This window comes from Ochotona curzoniae, unplaced genomic scaffold (assembly GCF_017591425.1).
Source record: "Ochotona curzoniae isolate NIBS_2020 unplaced genomic scaffold, NIBS_Ocur_1.0 contig_517, whole genome shotgun sequence".
NCBI classification, from domain to species: domain Eukaryota; kingdom Metazoa; phylum Chordata; class Mammalia; order Lagomorpha; family Ochotonidae; genus Ochotona; species Ochotona curzoniae.
Window position 1 is genome coordinate 6,216,968 of NW_024466454.1, and position 17,189 is coordinate 6,234,156.

Genomic DNA, 17,189 nt, shown 5'->3' on the forward strand with positions numbered 1-17,189 from the left:
AGTGCGCGCCGGGCTTGTCAAACATGGCTGAAGCGCCGCCGCTGCCGCTACTGCCGCTGCAGGGAAAATGCTGAGCCCTGGCGGCAGGGTGGGCGGCGGCGGCGAGGGCGGCGAAGGGGACTCGCGTCCCGAGCGCGGCGGGGGGCGGCCGGGGCCATGGCCCGGCTGGCTGACTACTTTATCGTGGTAGGCTACGACCACGAGAAGCCAGGTAAGGGTGTGGGGAGGGCGCCGCCCCCGGGGCCTCTCGCCTCCGCCCCCGGCTGCTGTCCAGTGGGCTCGGCGGGGGCCGGGCGTCGGGGCTCGGAGGCGGGGAGGCGGAGAGCTTGGGGAGGACCCGGAGCGCCTGGGCCGCGGCCGGGCGAGCGGGCCTGGGGCCTTGTCGGCGGCGTCGAGCCTCGGGGTGGGCGTGAGGGACCCTCGCGGCGGCCAGGGGCGGAGGAGGCCGCGGCCGCCGGGCCGGCCCCCAGGGCAGGGTCCCTGGCTCGGGAAGCGCCCAGGTGCCTTGGGCGGGACTGACCGGGCCTAAGGACCGCAGGGCTGGTAGGGCGGGAGCCGACTGCCCGAGTTCCTCGGGGCCAAACTTGTACCCCGCATCCTGAGTGAGTAATGAGTGACGCAGGGGGGCCGTCCCCGGCAGAAGGAAGTGCTGGCTGTGCGTCCAGGGCCACCTCGCCTCTGCACGCTGCCGGGGAGCCTGGCGGTCATCCCCTCCTGCCCCGTGAACTCGGGGGTACCGGCAAGGCACACTTCTAGGAAATGGGAGAGACTCCCATGGTTTCAGAACAAATGATAGGACGGGTCATTTCCAGAACGAAATGTTGTCGTGTTGCTAAGGACACTCCCAGACCAGGGTGTTTTACAAGTTCATTCGTTCTGGGCTGTCTTCACAAAGGAACAATTTGGCAGATGCATTGCATTTTGCGCCTTAGATTGACGGACTTGCACAGCTGACGAGCATTCAGAGTTCCCGCAGGTTGCTTTTTGTATCCCCTTTGTGTTAACCCTCGGCAGCTCAGCATAATGTAGTAACAAATGGAGGTAGGGAAGCAGTTGCGAAGAATTTTAGATCATGAGCACTTCAGCCCCTTCGTTTTTCAAAGGAGATGCTGAGATTGTGTTTTGCTGATGACTGCAACCATTGGTAACTGCAGAATACCATTGTTCTACCCACTCTTGGTCCAGTGCCCTTTTCATAGTCCTTGTCCAAGAACTTCTTTCTTTCAGTGCAGACCTTTCCTATTTCAGTCTCTCACCACTCATGACCTAATTGATGGCATTTGCTACAGAAAGGGCCCGGGGTTTTTCAGAATATCTTCGGGGCTCCAGATTTCTTATTTCCCAGTAATTTTGCATAGTCTGGTGCTGTTTTATACCAAGAGCAGCGCTGTGGGGGAAATACTGTTTTTAGCCCTGTTTGTGTTTCACAGACAATGCTTCCTCCCCTACTTTTATGCGATCTTGAAACAACTACAAAGTTGCAGAAAAGTTGCAAGCGTGATACAGAGAATTTGTTTCCCTGAACAACTTGAGAGGAAGTTGCTGACCTGCTGCCCTATCATCCTAGAGTGCTGCAGGGTGTGTTTTCAACTAACTAGACTATTTTCTCCTGCAAAATCGCAGTACAGAATTCAAAATAGGAAATCCACACGAATAGATTCCATCTAGGTTTCAGAATGCTCAGTTTTGAATATTTTAAAAAGATTTATTTATCTTTGTTGAAAGGCAGATTTACAGAGAGGAGGAGAAACAGATATCTTCTATCTGCTTGTTACTTTGCAAATTGCTACAGTGGACAGAGCTGAGCCAATCCAAAGCCCGGAAGCAGGAGCTTCTTCTGGTCCCCCATGTGGGTTCAGGGGCCCAAGGACTTAGCCATGGTCCGCTGTTTTCCTAGGTCATAAGCGGGGAGCTAGATGGGAAGTGTAGCAGCTAGGACATGATCTGTTGCCTATATGGGATGCTGGCGCTGCAGGTAGAGGATTGGTATACTATGCCATTGTGTCAACTACTGATCATGTTAATGCCTTCACTGCAGAAGACATCCAGTTCAGTGTTATGTGTTTAGTTCATTTGTCATGTCTCTGCAGTCTCCTTCATCTTCCCTTGACTTTCATGACCTTGGTGCTTTTGATAATTTCAAGTCAGGTATTTTATAGAATGCTCTTCAACTCTTCTGTTCCCTTGTGGACGGAAACATGCACGGTATTCACTTGGGCAGGGATGTCATGGGAATGATGCTCGTTGCATTATATTGGCTGCTATGCCCCTTCACTTTGTCTTGTTATTGGAGATTGTCACTTTGGTTATGTGGTAATAAGCAATGCTGCTAGGCTTCTCCACTATAAAGTTAATGCTTAATAGTTAATTAATAGTTTTATGAGGAGTACTTTGAAACCGTATAAAAGACGTGTTCTTACTGAACTCTTAGTGCATTGACTGAAGTGTCTTCCTGGGTTTTTGTTTCTTTAGGGACTTCTATCCCATCAGGATTTATCTTAGTGTGTGCTGTTATAACAACAACACTTTATGGTGTCTAAGCAACAGAAATTCATTTCTCGTAGTTCTGGAGGCTAGGAAGTCTCAAAATCAAGGCTGCAATAGGTTGATCAGAGTCTGCTTCCTCAATAGCTAATTTTTAAAAATTCATTTTATTTTTTAAAAAAATAAAAATTTTTACTTTAAAAAAAAAAGATTTATTTGTTTTTTTGAAAAGTCAGATATACTGAGAGAAAGGTCTTGCGTCTGATGAATCACTCCCCAAGTGGCTGCAACAGCTGGAGCTGGCCAATCCAAAGCCAGGAACCAAGAGCTTCTTCTAGGTCTCCCACACGGGTGCAGGGTCCCAAGGCTTTGGGCCATCCTCACTGCTTTCCCAGGCCACAAGCAGGGAGCTGGATGGGAAGTGGGGTCGCCGGGACGTTAACCCGTGTCCATATGGGATTGTGGCAGATGTAAGGGGATGACTTCAGCCGCTAGGTTACCATACCAGTCCCAAGATTTATTTCTTTTTAAAAAATATTTATTTTACTTGAAAGAGTTACAGATGGAGAGATAGAGAAATCTTCCATCTGCTGGTACACTTCCCAAGTAGCTGCAGTGATCAGAGCTGAGCCGGTCTGTAGTTGGGAGGTAGGAGCTTCTTCTAGGTGTCCCATGTTGGTGCAGGTGTTCAAGGGTTTGAGTCATTTGCTGCTGCTTCTGGCAGGGAGCTTGCTCGAAAGTGGAGCAGCTGGGACTCGAACTGGCACCGGTAGAGGATACCAGAAACACAAGTAGAGACTTAACATGACTTGCCAAGCACTGACCCTACTATATTCCTGCTTTAACCTTATGTAGCCTAAGGGGCCAATAAAATGTGTATCTCTTTTTAAAAAGATTTATTTTTATTGTAAAGTCAGATATATAAAGAGGAAAAGAGACAGAGAAGAAGATATTCCATCCAGTGATTCACTCCCCAAGCAGCTACAATGGCTGGAGCTGAGCCAATCCAAACCAGAAGCCTGAAGCTTCTTCCAGGTCTCCCACAGGGGTGCAGGGTCCCAAGGCTTTGGGCTGTCTTCGACTGCTTTCCCAGGCCACAGGCAGGGAGCTGCATGGAAAACAAGGCATGTGTAAGGCAAGGACTTTAGCCACTAGGCTACCGTGCTAGACCCACATTGCGTGTCTTTAATAAAGGAATGAATCCTGAGTCCAGCATTTTGATTGGGGAGATCTCCAAAGAAACTTTATCTAAGGTGTTCTCAGATACCAAATTCTTGTATGTGCTAGCAAGTACAGGGCCCGGCACAGTCCATCGCCCCGATCAGCTGGTGGTTGCAATTGCTGGGTTGGTTCTGTTTTCACTCCCGAATTCCACTGGAACCAATGGGTGTTGCAGTCCAGCCTGGTTCTGCCCAGCACATACTTGGCCCTCGCATAAACCAGTGGGAGCTGCAGCCTAGTTGGAGCAACCTGCAATAACCCCCACCAATCAAAATGCTGGACTCAGAACCCTAACCAAGAAAAGAGAGGAGACAGAACAGGTCAGCCAGCCATCTCAGCTATATCTTGGCAGCGAAATACGGGGCAAACAGAGGCTCTGTGATGGACTATGTCAATCAGTGGATTCTTCAAAGACCTCATCGTGCTTGGAGTGGCAAGATTGGCAGCGATTCACAACTGTTGAAATATCAAATCCACTTGAGCAAGAACCTCTGAGCATACCCTACATCCGGGACCTGTGGAGGGTGGGAAATTGGGTGGGCCTTCTCTCTTAATACCTCCCTTTAAACATGAAGGAAACAATATGGAATAAAATACTAAAAAAGAATAAAAAAATTAAAAAAAATAAAGGAATGAATCCTATTAATAAGGCTTCCACTCCCATGATCTCATCACATCCCAAGTTCTTTTGGGGAATACAGCGTTCAGACACTGGTGCTATTTGTCTATTTTGAAATTATTTGAGGGCTGGAGAGAGTTCCCATTAGGCACTTCATTTTGCAGAGGTTCATAATGGCCAGGCTGTAGTGGGGCTAGAGCTGGGATCTGGCAACTGAATCTAGGTCTCCCAAGAAAGTAGCAGGAAATGGTTAGTTGAGCCATCCCACTGCTCCCAAGGTCTGCATTGGTGGGAGACTACCGGAAGGAGCTAGAGCTGGTAATTAAACCCCGATTGTGGGACACCAGCATCTTATTCACCTGCTAGGCTAGTCACTGCTGTACCATTTATTTTGATGTTGAGATGGCTCTTTAGAACCAGTGAGAGCTGACTCATCCTTCTTTGACATACCCTCATCCTTTTTTGAGCACATCTTTACTTCTGGACACCAGGAGATGTTTGTGGCTCATCTTATACCTTTTCTGCCGTAGCCCTGGTATTGGCTGTCTCTCTGGGGACTCCTGGTTCCTTCTGCTGGAGAAAGACATTTAGAAGCTGAAGTGTCAGTGCTGGTGTTTACTGCTGTTGTATTGTTACTACTCTACATCCTGTTAAATGTTGGGGCCGAGGACTGTCCATATGTATGTGTATCTATACACACATATTTACACGTATATTTCTGTTTATATTAAAAAGGATGAATTCATATCAACGTCTCTGACTTCAGCCCAGCATGCCAGGATCCATTCTGGTTTTTCTCCTGTTTCATGTTGTAAACTCTTGACCGACACTGAGAGCTCAGGTTTCTGCTGGCTTTAATGTATTTTCTTATTTGTTTAGTCACCTTATGCATAACCATTCATTCATCTTTACTACCAGGCTGTCTTCTTCTGCAGCTTGTATTTGTTTATTTTAATACTTCACTATTAGAATTTTAGAGCCCATACCAGGATTACTTTATGTAGGGGTACCCTTCCAGTTTGCTGTGGCTCGCCAAGTTGATCACCCCGTTCTCTGTGGACACACTTCTCATCCCACTCAGACTCTGGTTGCCTACATTGGGTTGCTGTCAAGCAAAGACGTGCTCTGTACTCTTGTACCCCAGAGCCCTAAGCATTTGCCCCACCTGTCAGGACTGTTGGCCCCTGACATGTTGTATGGTTTATTCTACCACATGGGATCTTCACGCCCCTGACTCCTTGACTCTTGTTGGACTACTGTTGGCTCCTTCAGGTCCTATCTTCTGTACTCAAGGGCTGCAGTGGCTACTCCCCTGCTATGAGAGAGAAAAAGAAGACTTTTTTCCCCCCAAAGATTTATTTATTTTTATTGCAAAGTTAGACATAGAGAGAGGAGGAGAGACAGAAAGATCTCCTGTCCGTTGCTTCGCTCCCCAAGTGGCCGCAATGGCCAGAGCTGCGCTGATCCGAAGCCAGGAACCTAAAGCTTTTTCTGGATCTCCCACCGGGTGCAAGGTTCCAAGGCTTTGGGCAGTCCTTGACTGCTTTCCTAGGCTGCAAGCAGAGAGCTGGATGGGAAGCAGGTCTGCTGGGATTAGAACCGGCGCCCATACGGGATCCTGGTGCATTCACTAGGACATCTGGCCAGGCCCAAGAACACTTTTTTTTTTTCCAAACTTATAAAATCTAGAAACTTACAAATTGTGGATTTTTGTTTTTGGACACACACATGTTTCTCCTTTGCTGATTTATTCCCTCAAATGTCTAGTGGCTTCCAGGGCTGGCTTAGGCAAGAGGTGGTGCCAAGGTGAATTTAAAGTCTGGGGGTCCAGCTCCTAACCCAAGGTGGCAGGAACCCAGTTACCTGACCCTTCCCCTGCTCCGTCCCAGGCACAGCATTGCTGGGACTCTGGAGTCAGACTCAATGAGATGGTGAACCCAGACACTCTGATAGGAGACATGAATGTCCTAACTGGTAGGCTGCCTGTCTGGCCCTACTTGCAAACTCTTAGTAGTGAGATGTATATATGTCTTTTTATTTGGAGTAGTTTCTTTGCTTTTTTTTTTTTTTTTTTTTTGGAAGCTAATTTGCATACAAGAAGAATGAGTGTAGATAATAGGTTCAGTTGAAAAACGAAGATTCTCAGGCCCGGCACAGTGGCCTAGTAGCTAAAGTCCTTGCCTTGAACTCACCAGGATCCCATATGGGTGCCAGTTGTAACCCAGTAGCTCCACTTCCCATCCAGCTCCCTGCTTGTGGCCTGGGAAAACAGTCAAGGACAGCCCAAAGCCTTGGGATCCTGCACCCGTGTGGGAGACCTGGAAGAAATTTCTGGCTCCTGGCTTCAGATCGGCATAGCATTGGCCGTTGCGCTCGCTTGGGGAGTGAATCATTGACGGAAGATCTTTCTCACTGTCTCTCCTCCTCTCTGTATTTCTGACTTTGCAATAAATAAATAAATAAATAAATAAATCTTTAAAAAAAAAGAAAAATGAAGATTTTTGAGAAATGAGCATCGGTGTTGACATGTGACTCAAATGACAGTGAACTGTAGGAGTAAAGACCAGTTTAGGGAAACCTCAGAGCTTTTATAGTAAAAATGGAAAGGAAGGTATGGATGCTAGAGAAACCTAATGTTAGGAAAAGCTCAGCTTGACAAAATTTATTAGTGAATGAAAGTAGTCAGTAAAGTAGAGGGAATAGTTGGTGATATCAAAGTTTCTAGCTTGATAATGCTATGACTATAAATAAAGAATTGAAGACTAGAAAAGAGTTCAAGTATTGGAAGGAAATGCCTAGGCTGATTTTTACACATGTTAAAGGAAAGTACATAATCAAGGTAGAGCAAACATTTAGGTGTTAAACAGTACAGTCACGCACTACATAATGGAATTTTGGTCATTGAGGAACTGAATGTATGGCTGTATTTCCATAAAGTTATAATGAAACTGAAAAACCCACATGACTTAGTGGTATTTTAGAGCGACACATTACTCATGTGTTTGTGGTAATGCAAACCAAATCTGTTGCACTGCCAACTATATAAAAGTATACCATGTGCAGTTTTGTACTGTAGGTAGTACTTGATAATGGTAACACGTCACCATGTTACTGACATATTTGTTGCTTTTTTTGTTACTTTAGAGATCATATTCCTTACAAAATATGCTGTGTTTTTCTGGCAGCAGCTTCCTACATCTGGTTTCTACCATATCTTTTGATAGTATCGTTTTCTTTTATGCTTGATTTAATCCCCTGTTATTCATTACTGCCCTAGAAGCAATAGGTGATCATGCCATATAGTCAAGGTATATAGTATACCTATACCATATATGTTTATGTTAACTATAATCATGTTCACACAATGATGGAATCGCCAAAGGAAATGGTTCTCAGAACTTTCTGTGTTGATAAGCAAAGAATGATTGTATGTGGGTCAGGAGAGAGGTGAGGATTAGAGTGTTAATTTTGTTTTAAAAGATTTATTTATTTTATTGGAAAGGCAGATGTACAGAGAGGAGAGGAGACAGAGTAAGATCTTCCATCCGATGATTCACTCCCCAAGTGGCAGCAATGGCTGGTGCTGTGCTGATCCGAAGCCAGGATCCAGGAACTTCTGGGTCTCCCACATGGGTACAGGATCCCAAGGCATTGGGCCATCCTCAACTGCTTTCCCAGGCCACAAGCAGGGAGCTGGATGGGAAGTGGAGCTGCCAGGATTAGAGCCGGTGCCCATATGGGATCCTGGCGAGTTCAAAGCAAGGACCATAACCATTAGGGCCATCGTGCTGGGCCCTAGAGTGTTAATTTTACAGTTTGTAGTAGCTATCTGATTTTCAGATGCTCAGGAAAGAATGATTGCCTGGGAAATGTACAAAGAGTGGGAAGAGAAGTGGCCAAATAGAACCCAGAGAAAAATAAATATTGAAGCTACGGATAAAGCCAACAGTAGCACCATCCAGGAAGCTGAATAGGAACATCAAAGATATTGTAAGAGAATTAAGGTGATGTGGTATCGTGGAAATCCTAGGTGTGGAAAATTTTGAGGAGAAGGAGATGGAATTACTGACAAATACTCTGAAGAGTGGCCAGTGTTGTGGCATAGTGGGAAAGCCATCACCTGGCATCCCATATGGGCACTGGTTCTAGTCCCAGCTGTTCCACTTCCAATTCTGTTCTCTGCTACTGTATGTGGGAAAGTAGTGGGGGATGACCCAAGTGCTTGGGCCCGTATACCCATGTAAGAGACCCAGAGAAAGTTTCTGGCTCCTGGTTTCAGACAAGTGGAGTTCTGGCTATTGAGGTCATTTGGGAAGTGAACCAGTGAATGGAAGATGGGTAGATCTCCCCACCCCTTTTTCTCTCTCTGTCTCCATTTTTCTATTTGTGAACCTCGCGATAGATCTTTCTTGTCCTCTCCCTTTCCCCCTCTACCCCCTCTTTGTTAACTCTACCTTTCAAATAAATACATAAATACAGAGAAGAGAAGAGAGACAGAGGAAGATCTTCTGTCTGTGGATTCACTCCCTAAGTGGCCGCAATTGCTGGAGCTGTGCTGATCTGAAGCCAGGAGCCTGGATCCTGTTGTGGGTCTCCCACATGGGTGAAGGGACCCAAGGCTTTGGACCATCCTCTGCTGCTTTCCCAGGCCACATGCAGGGTGCTGGATGGGAAGTGGGGCTACTGGGATACGAACTGGCATCCATATGGGATCTGGCATGTGCAAGGCATGGGCTTTGGCAGCTATGCTACAGCACTGGGCTCTTTTTCAATTTTTACAGTGACATGTTTTCAGTTTATTTTATAATGATAAGATTAACCTTCCATTAAATTAAAATTTAACAATAGTAAGTAAAGAAACGACTGCTATAAATAATAATCAAATCTCAAAATGTCAGCTTTGTACCTATGAGATTCTTAGTAGTCAGTCTTGTGTTCTTCCGTGCTTTGTTCAGATGAACCCTTAGGAGTCAGCTGTCATCCCATATCACGTGGATTCTGTTGCCTTCAGTTTCACACTTGGGAAGATTGAATCCCCAAGATCACTCACACATTGCTGCCAGAATGTGTCTGCTGGGGTACTTCTGCTTATTTTTTGTTCAGCTTTTTTGAATTGGCTTAGAATTCTTTGAACAATAAAGATAGCATGTTTCCTGCTGATTTCTTCCTCCAATCCACCTACTAACCAGGTGTGAATTTTCTGCAAATATTTTACCTATGGTATCACTAAAATTATGACAGGTTTCTGAATACTAGTGGTTTCACACTCCTGGCTGCTGTCATGTGTCCGCTGAGCTGTGCCTCGAGGTCTGGGCTTACCTCCAGCCCCCAAAGTGCCTGGAAGATGCTGTGCTTGAACCCATCAGGCTTTCTGCCATTGAGCTGAACAAGCTTGTTGAGTGCAGGCTGTGGACAAACATCCTCACTTTTTAAAATGTCTCAACAATAGGACTTAGCGATTTGTAATAACTGCATGTTAGCTCTCCAATTCCATTCATTCCTTGGGTCTGCAATAACAAATTATCAGAGAGAGGCTTGGTGACTTGTGAGAGCTGTCACTTACTCCTTCACACTTCTGAAGGATAGAAGCCAAGTAAAAGCACCAGGAGGCTCACTTCACTCTGAAGTCTGTAGGAAAAGATCCTTCTCTGCCTTTGCAGCTCTGGGGGCTCCACTTGGTCCTTCATTTGTGGCAACATACCATAATTCCCTTTGCAAGTGGCTTTCCTTTCTGTGTCCTTGTGCAAACATCCCTTTCCTGTCTCTTACAATACCAACCATTGGATTTAGGGCCCATTCCAAATCCAGAATGATTTCATATCAAGATTTTAAAAAAAAAGTTTTATTTATTTACTTATTTGAAAGACAGTGTCAGAGAGGAAGATGGAGAGACAGATCTTCCACCTGCTGATTAATTCCGCTACTGGCTGTAGTGGCTAGAGCTGGATCCTTCTGAAGCATGCAGGCACCCAAGCATTGGACCATCCTCTCCTCTAGGCATTAGGCAGGGAGCTAAATGGGAAGTGGAGCAGTTGGGTCACAAACCAGTGTACATATGGGATCTTGGTGTGTACAAGGCAAGGATCTAGCCACTGAGCCATCACACTGGGCCCTATCTCAAGATTCTTAACCAATTTTATCTGCAAAGACTATTTCCAAACCATTTGAAATTCCAGTGAACATAATTTTTTGGGGGAGGCATTATTAAATCCATCATAGGTAACAGTGGTTCATGCAGTTTTTTTTTTAAAGATTTATTTTTATTATTTTTTTATTGGAAAGGCAGATATACAGAGAGAGAGGAAGATCTTCCGTCCAATGATTCACTCCCCAAGTGAGCGCAACGGGTCGACACTACGCCGATCCGAAGCCAGGAGCCTCTTCTGGGTCTCCCACGCGGGTGCAGTGTCCCAAAGCTTTGGGCCGTCCTTGACTGCTTTCCCGGGCCACAGGCAGGGAGCTGGAAGGGAAGCGGGGCCACCAGGATAGAACTGGCGCCCATATGGGATCCCGGGCGTGCAAGGCGAGGACTTAACCACTTGTGCCACCGTGCCGGGCCCTCATGCAGTTTTTTAAAATGGCAGCTTTTGGTAAACATTAGGAAATTTATCCTGACAGAGCAATGTTAACTAGATTTAATTTTTTAAAAATAATTTTATAGTAGATCACACATTTGGAAAACAAATATACATATAAACATACAAATACACATTTGTTTATTTGGAAGGCAAAGTTAGGGAGGGAGGGAGGGGCAGAAAGAGATCTTCTGTCTGCTGGTTCACTCTGCAAAAGGCTACTGTGATCCAGGGTTGGGTCAAGCTGAAACCAGTAGTTTCATCCAGTTTTCGCATGTGGGTGCAGGGCCTATGCACTTCATCCATCCTCTGCTACTTTCCTAGGCACATTAGTGGGAGTAGGAACAGAAGTGGAGCAGCTGAGACTCGGGCCAGCACCAGTTGGACGCAGTGTCACTTGGTGACTTAACTCACTGTACCACAATGTCAGTTCCCTTCCCACTTTTTAGAAAAGGATTTATTTGGTTTGATAGGCAGAGTTGTAGAGAAAGAGGGAGGGAAGGAGAGAGAGAGAGAAGGAAAGAAAGAACGAACGAATGAAAGAGAAGAGAAAATACCTTCTATCTGCTGGTTTGCTTCCCAGATACCTGCAATAACCAGCCCTAGGCCAGGTGGAATCTGGCAGCTTCAGCTAGGACTTTCACATGGCTGAAAGGGGCCTAAACACTTGGGCCATCTTCAGCTTCTTTTCCCAGGCCATTAGTAGGGAGCTAGATTGGAGACAGTGCGTTTGTTTTGGTGAATGATATGCCATAGAAAGTTCAGAGGGCCAAATGCAATAACCTGGTGGCTAAAGTTCTCACCTTGCATGCACCAGGATTCCATATGGGCACTGGTTTGTGTCACAGCTGCTCCACTTTTCATCCAGCTGCCCGCCTGTGGCCTGGGAAAGCAGCGGAGGATGGCCCAAAGCCTTGGGACCTTGCATCCATGTAGGAGACCTAGAAGAAACTCCTGCTTCAGACTGGCTCAGATGTTGCCTTGGAGTGAACCAGTGGACAGAAGGACTTTCTGTCTGTCTCTCCTCTCTATATATATGACTTTCCAATAAAAATAAATAAATCTTAAAAAAAAGTTCTGAATTCCTTGGCTGGTAGATATTTAGCTTTGAATATAGTTTTCAAAAAGGTTTGTGCATGTTTAGCTTACTTGTGTTCCTGTTCTGTGCCTATTGTTACCTTGTTATAATCAGTGGACAGTTTCATAGTGCACAATTATTTCTTGAGGCATTGGCATATAGGCAGATATAAGAATGGATCCTTGGTTCATTCATTTAAAATCTTATTACAATATCTTATTGGTTCTTATTATTAAGATAGTGAGTTACTCTGGAAAATCTGTAAATAATTTTCCCATTTATATAGAACATGTTACGTGTACTAAATGAGATTAAATGAGACTTGAGCTGATTTTCTTTTTTTTTTTTTAAAAGATTTATTTTTATTATTTTTTTATTGGAAAGGCAGATATACAGAGAGGAGAGACAGAGAGGAAGATCTTCCGTCCAATGATTCACTCCCCAAGTGAGCGCAACGGGCCGATACTATGCCGATCCGAAGCCAGGAGCCTCTTCTGGGTCTCCCACATGGGTGCAGGGTCCCAAAACTTTGGGCCGTCCTCGACTGCTTTCCTGGGCCACAGGCAGGGAGCTGGAAGGGAAGCAGGGCTGCCGGGATTAGAACTGGCGCCCATATGGGATCCCGGGCGTGCAAGGCGAGGACCTTTAACCACTTGCGCCACCACGCCGGGCCCTGATTTTCTGACTATTCATTTTAAAGATTTATTTATTTGAAAGGCAGAATGACAGGAAGCAACAGAGATACAATTTTTTATCTGCTAATTCAGTCCTTAGATTTTTGCAACAGCTGGAGTTTGCTAGACCGCCACAGGAACTCTATTCAGGACTCCTGTGCAGGTGGCAGGAACCCAAGTCCTTGGGCCATTGTTGTTTCTGAGATGCATTAGCAGGAGTCTGGGTTGGAAGCAGGTTGATCCCAGGAAATATGGGTGTGGATGTTCCTAGTGGTGGCTTAAACTGCTACAAGCACACAGAACTTCCCGCTTCTGGTTTTTTGACTTGAAATACACAAATTTCAGTACAAAGTAAGAAGGGGGTGGTGAAGAGGAGAGGAATGCGGAAGGCAGTTTTTAGTGAGAGGACAATGAGAGTAGCCAAGGCACTAAAGTGATAAAAAATGAATAGATCTTCAGTTTGGCTGGAACAGAGAGAATTAATAAATTACATGGTGTTTTTGTGTAAGATTTTCAGTGTGTACTTTTTTGACCTTTGTATACCTTATTTTTGTAGTTGAAATTTATGATATGTTGTTAGGAGGAAATAGACTAACATAAAACCGAAGTGAAATTGAAGAACCCATTACAAAGGCAGTCTGAAAAGTTTCTGTACAACGTTGGCTGTCTGGAAGGCCAACCTGCTTTGGAAAATGCTTTTGGAAACTTTTTTTTTTTTTTTGTAAAATTGTGTGCTTTTTTTTTGGTATATGCATAAAAGAACTTCTAACTATGATTTTAAAAAAAAGCTTGTTTTTCATAGCCAAGTGTTTATTTAAAGAAGTAGTTAAACTTTGCAAAAAAGTTATTGTTAAAAGACGTTTTTGAGGATGAAACCAAAAAGCATGGAAATTAGAACAGTTCTCAATATATCCAACAAATAACTTAGAATATTTTAGGTTTATGCTGTATAAATAAGAAATCATGGAGACGTAGTCACGCCCATCAAAGTGTCCTGATAGCGAATTAGCCTCCTAATGGCCAAGTATCTTTTCTTGCCTTAGAATTTAGGGTATTGCTACCAAAGACTGCAAACCGTATTGTGCTTTTATAATCATTAGCATAGACTAACAGTATGGGAAAGGGCCTGCTTTCCCAAGAAGTAAGGTAGTGCTTTCGATTTCAATAGAGTGATCTATTCTCCTTTTCTTGTTTGCCTTTCCCAACAAAAATGCATGTTCTGTTTTGTTCGCATCTGGAGTTTACCTCCTTGTAGTCTCCATTTCTGACTGATCCGTTCTGTCTGGCTCTTGAATTCTGTGTCCATGTGATTTAGAATTTCTTCTTACCCATTTTTGTTTAAACCCAGTTTAGACTCATGACTCAGTGTGGTTCTGTATCACATTCCTGGTACATGTCCCTACATATGCCGTTGCATCTTACTCCTGCTGACCTGGTTTCTGTTTCATACAGGTCATTATTATGGTAATACATACTTAAAATCAACATTTCAAACATTATGAAAAGTTGCAGACTCTTTAGACCTTGTCATGGTGAGTTTGCTTTTAAGTAGTTTATGTAGGAACTTCCTAGTTCCCTTAATAGAATGGAATCTCAGTACTCTGAAGTTGTTGGTGAAAGGAGAGCCTCCACCTGGGAAGGGTTGGTCTGACCTCAGAGTACCAATTCTATTTCTCTAGTGGTCTCATCAAGTGCACTTTTTCTTGACTTTCTGGCCAAATGAACTCCCCACCACCAAATTGTTTTTGCCTTTATTTCCTGAGACAAAGATGAAACAAAAGTGGGACGCTGAAATCAGACTTGTTTAGAGATTAAGAACAAAATAAGGGGCAATAAAGCCAGAGAACTAAGTTGTCTAGTTTCAGAGTTACAGTTTTACTTTATTTTAATCTATGGACTCTCTCTGTCTCTGTTTCTGTCTCTCTCTTTTTTTGATGATGTTTACATAGTTGATCAGGTTGGGAAGGATCCAGGGTCAAGTAGGTGAGACCATTGTTTCCAGAATTTCTTTTTCTTCCTCCTGAATGTGGGAAAAGAGGGGAGACAAATGGGGAAGGCACACCCAGCCTTCCAACTGTCCCACTGCCCTAGGATGGGAATGGATCCAGTGTCAACACAGAGTCCCTGATGTGGAGTGTGTTCTGAGGGATCTGCACAAGTGGCTTTGATAGTTCTGAAATGCTGTCGATCTTGCTGATCCCATGATAAGGAAATCCTTCCAAGTTCTATTGGCTGACATAGTCCAGCTTAGAGTCTTCATTTGCCCAGGTATTTGTTGTCAACACATGGCTGGGGTAGTTGTCCAATTTGTTCTGCCCTTCTTCCTTTGCTATGGTACTGAATGTCCTCTGCAGGTCCCAATGTACTGCCATATCCTCCATATGCATCTAGGCATGCCGTCCACTGTTCATCTTTTCCAATGAAGGCCCAGCTCAGATACATGCACTCTATATGATCATTCCACCGATCCTGCAGTTTTCATGGTTGAAGTTCTGAGTCAGTTGCAAGGTCGGATGGGGTGGGGGATGGATCCCCACTGGTACTTTGGAGTGATCCCAGACCTGGCTCTTGTGTGTGCTTACCAGTATGGGGTCCAGCTCAGTCGATCCCCACATCAGCCCACGCACACACTAGTAACTGTAATTGCTGGGTCAGTTCTGTCTCCAGCACCATCTCTTATGCAAGCCAATGCATTGTGTGGCCCAGACCAAACCAGCCCACCATGCTCTTGGACCTCATGTACACCAGTGGGAACTGCAGCCTAGTGGGAGCAACCCTCCCCTCCCCCCCGGTAACCTCCTCTAGGCCAGCCTCCCACATCCCATTCAGCACTCATCAGTGGGTATTGGAGCTAGTCCAACCCAGGTGCCCCACTATCCAGCCCATACATATGCCAGCAGGTGCCACCACTGACTAGCCAGACCCTTCCCCAGCCCTGTTTCTCATGCTCACCAGTGGGAGTTGCAACCCATCAGATATCTACCCTTTCCCAGTCCTAGATCTTGCACTGTCCATGTGGTTCTACAGTCTAGCTTGGCAGGATTTGCCCCCAGTCCCAGCACTTGCCAGCTGATGCTGCAGCAAAGCCCAACCAGCCTGTACTTATTCTGGCTTATACATGCCCCAGTGGTTACAACTGGTTAGCCCAGCCTGGATCTCCCTCTAACCCAGTTCACATGCAGACCAATAGGTGTTGTAGCCCTGCACAGCCTGGTCTGCTCCCAGTTCCAGTTCTGGTGCTCAGTTCTCATGCTTGCCAGTGGGAGCAGTGGTCCAGCAGCAGAGAACCCCATAGCCTCCTGCTGATTTCCCACCCCTTTACTCCTGGGTCTCATGTGGACAGGTGGGTGCTGTGGCACAGTTTGATGTGGCCCAACTAACCTAGACATTTGCTGGTGGGTGCTGTAGCCTGGCCTGGCCTCATCTGAGTCTGCTGTCAGCTCATGCTGGTGGATGCTGCAGCCTAGCCTAACCCAGCCAGCTCGCAGTCTAGGTCCTAATGTGAACAGGTTGGTGTTGCTGTCTGACCTGGCCTGTCCTGCATCCTGTCCTGCACTCTGTCCTGCTTCTCAGATTTGCCAGTGGGTGTTATAAACTGGCCCAGCCTGGCCTGCACTCTGTCCTGACTGACCCACACATAAACTGGCAGGTACCTTAACCTGGCTTGGTCTGGGCTGCTCCTTGCCTTGATTCTTGTGCTCACCTGCAGGGACTGTGTCTTGTCAGAGGAGTTCCCCCACGATGCTTTATCAGGTCACTTCTCAGTGATAGATCTTGTGCACACTGATGGGTCTTTGGCCCAGACTAATGTAGCTCACCCCCTGTCCTAGCAGGAACAATTGCCTTGCCCAACTGGACCACACCCATTCTGGTTCTTACTGTTGGGTGCTGCAGCCCAGCCATACCTGGTCCATGACCAGACCTGACTATCTGTGGATTCTTCAGATGGATACAGTCCTGTTAAATTTTTGCCCTGCCATTAAAAAAATATAAATTGTTTCTATTTTATGTTTTGTTTGTTTTTAATATTGCTTATAGAAATGAGAGGGATGAATTCTTATGTGGGTCTTTGATTAGGGTGAGGAGGTTTGAGGTATGGAAGAAGGTGAATGGGACAAATATTTCAGGTTTTTTTTCCCTTGTTTTTCTTCTGTGTCCACAAGAGGGGAAGGGGAAGGAAGCACTCCTTGCCATCAAACTACATTGGCACCTGGGCAGCTGAAGGTCCTTTGATGATGCCTTAGATACCCTGATGAGGGGGAAAGTGTTCTGGGAGTATTACTTGAGTGATTTTGATAGTTGTGAAGTGTCATCAGCTTCATTGCACCAGGGTTGGAAAAATCTCTGCAAGGTCTGTTAGCTGACCACATCCACCTTAATAATCCGTAGACCCAGACACTTGATGTAAAGCTTAGCCAGAAGAGTGGTTCATCCTGTCCTGCTTTCTATCTTCTAATGAGGCCGTTGATGTCTTCTGCTGGCCTAGATAAGATAATGACCATGCATGTTCTCCATGTGCATCTGGGCATGGTGACCAC

General features: G+C 45.5%; 1 protein-coding gene across 3 annotated transcripts in view; it reads left to right on the forward strand.

The window, feature by feature from the left end:
- Positions 1-17,189, forward strand: part of SBF2 (SET binding factor 2) — a 382,316-nt gene continuing 365,127 nt past the window's right edge. For all 3 annotated transcript variants that reach the window (XM_040989139.1, XM_040989140.1, XM_040989142.1), the window contains exon 1: positions 1-211. In XM_040989139.1, the coding sequence (XP_040845073.1) occupies positions 157-211 (55 nt within the window). In that variant the 5' untranslated portion in view covers positions 1-156. The remainder of the gene's footprint in view (positions 212-17,189) is intronic.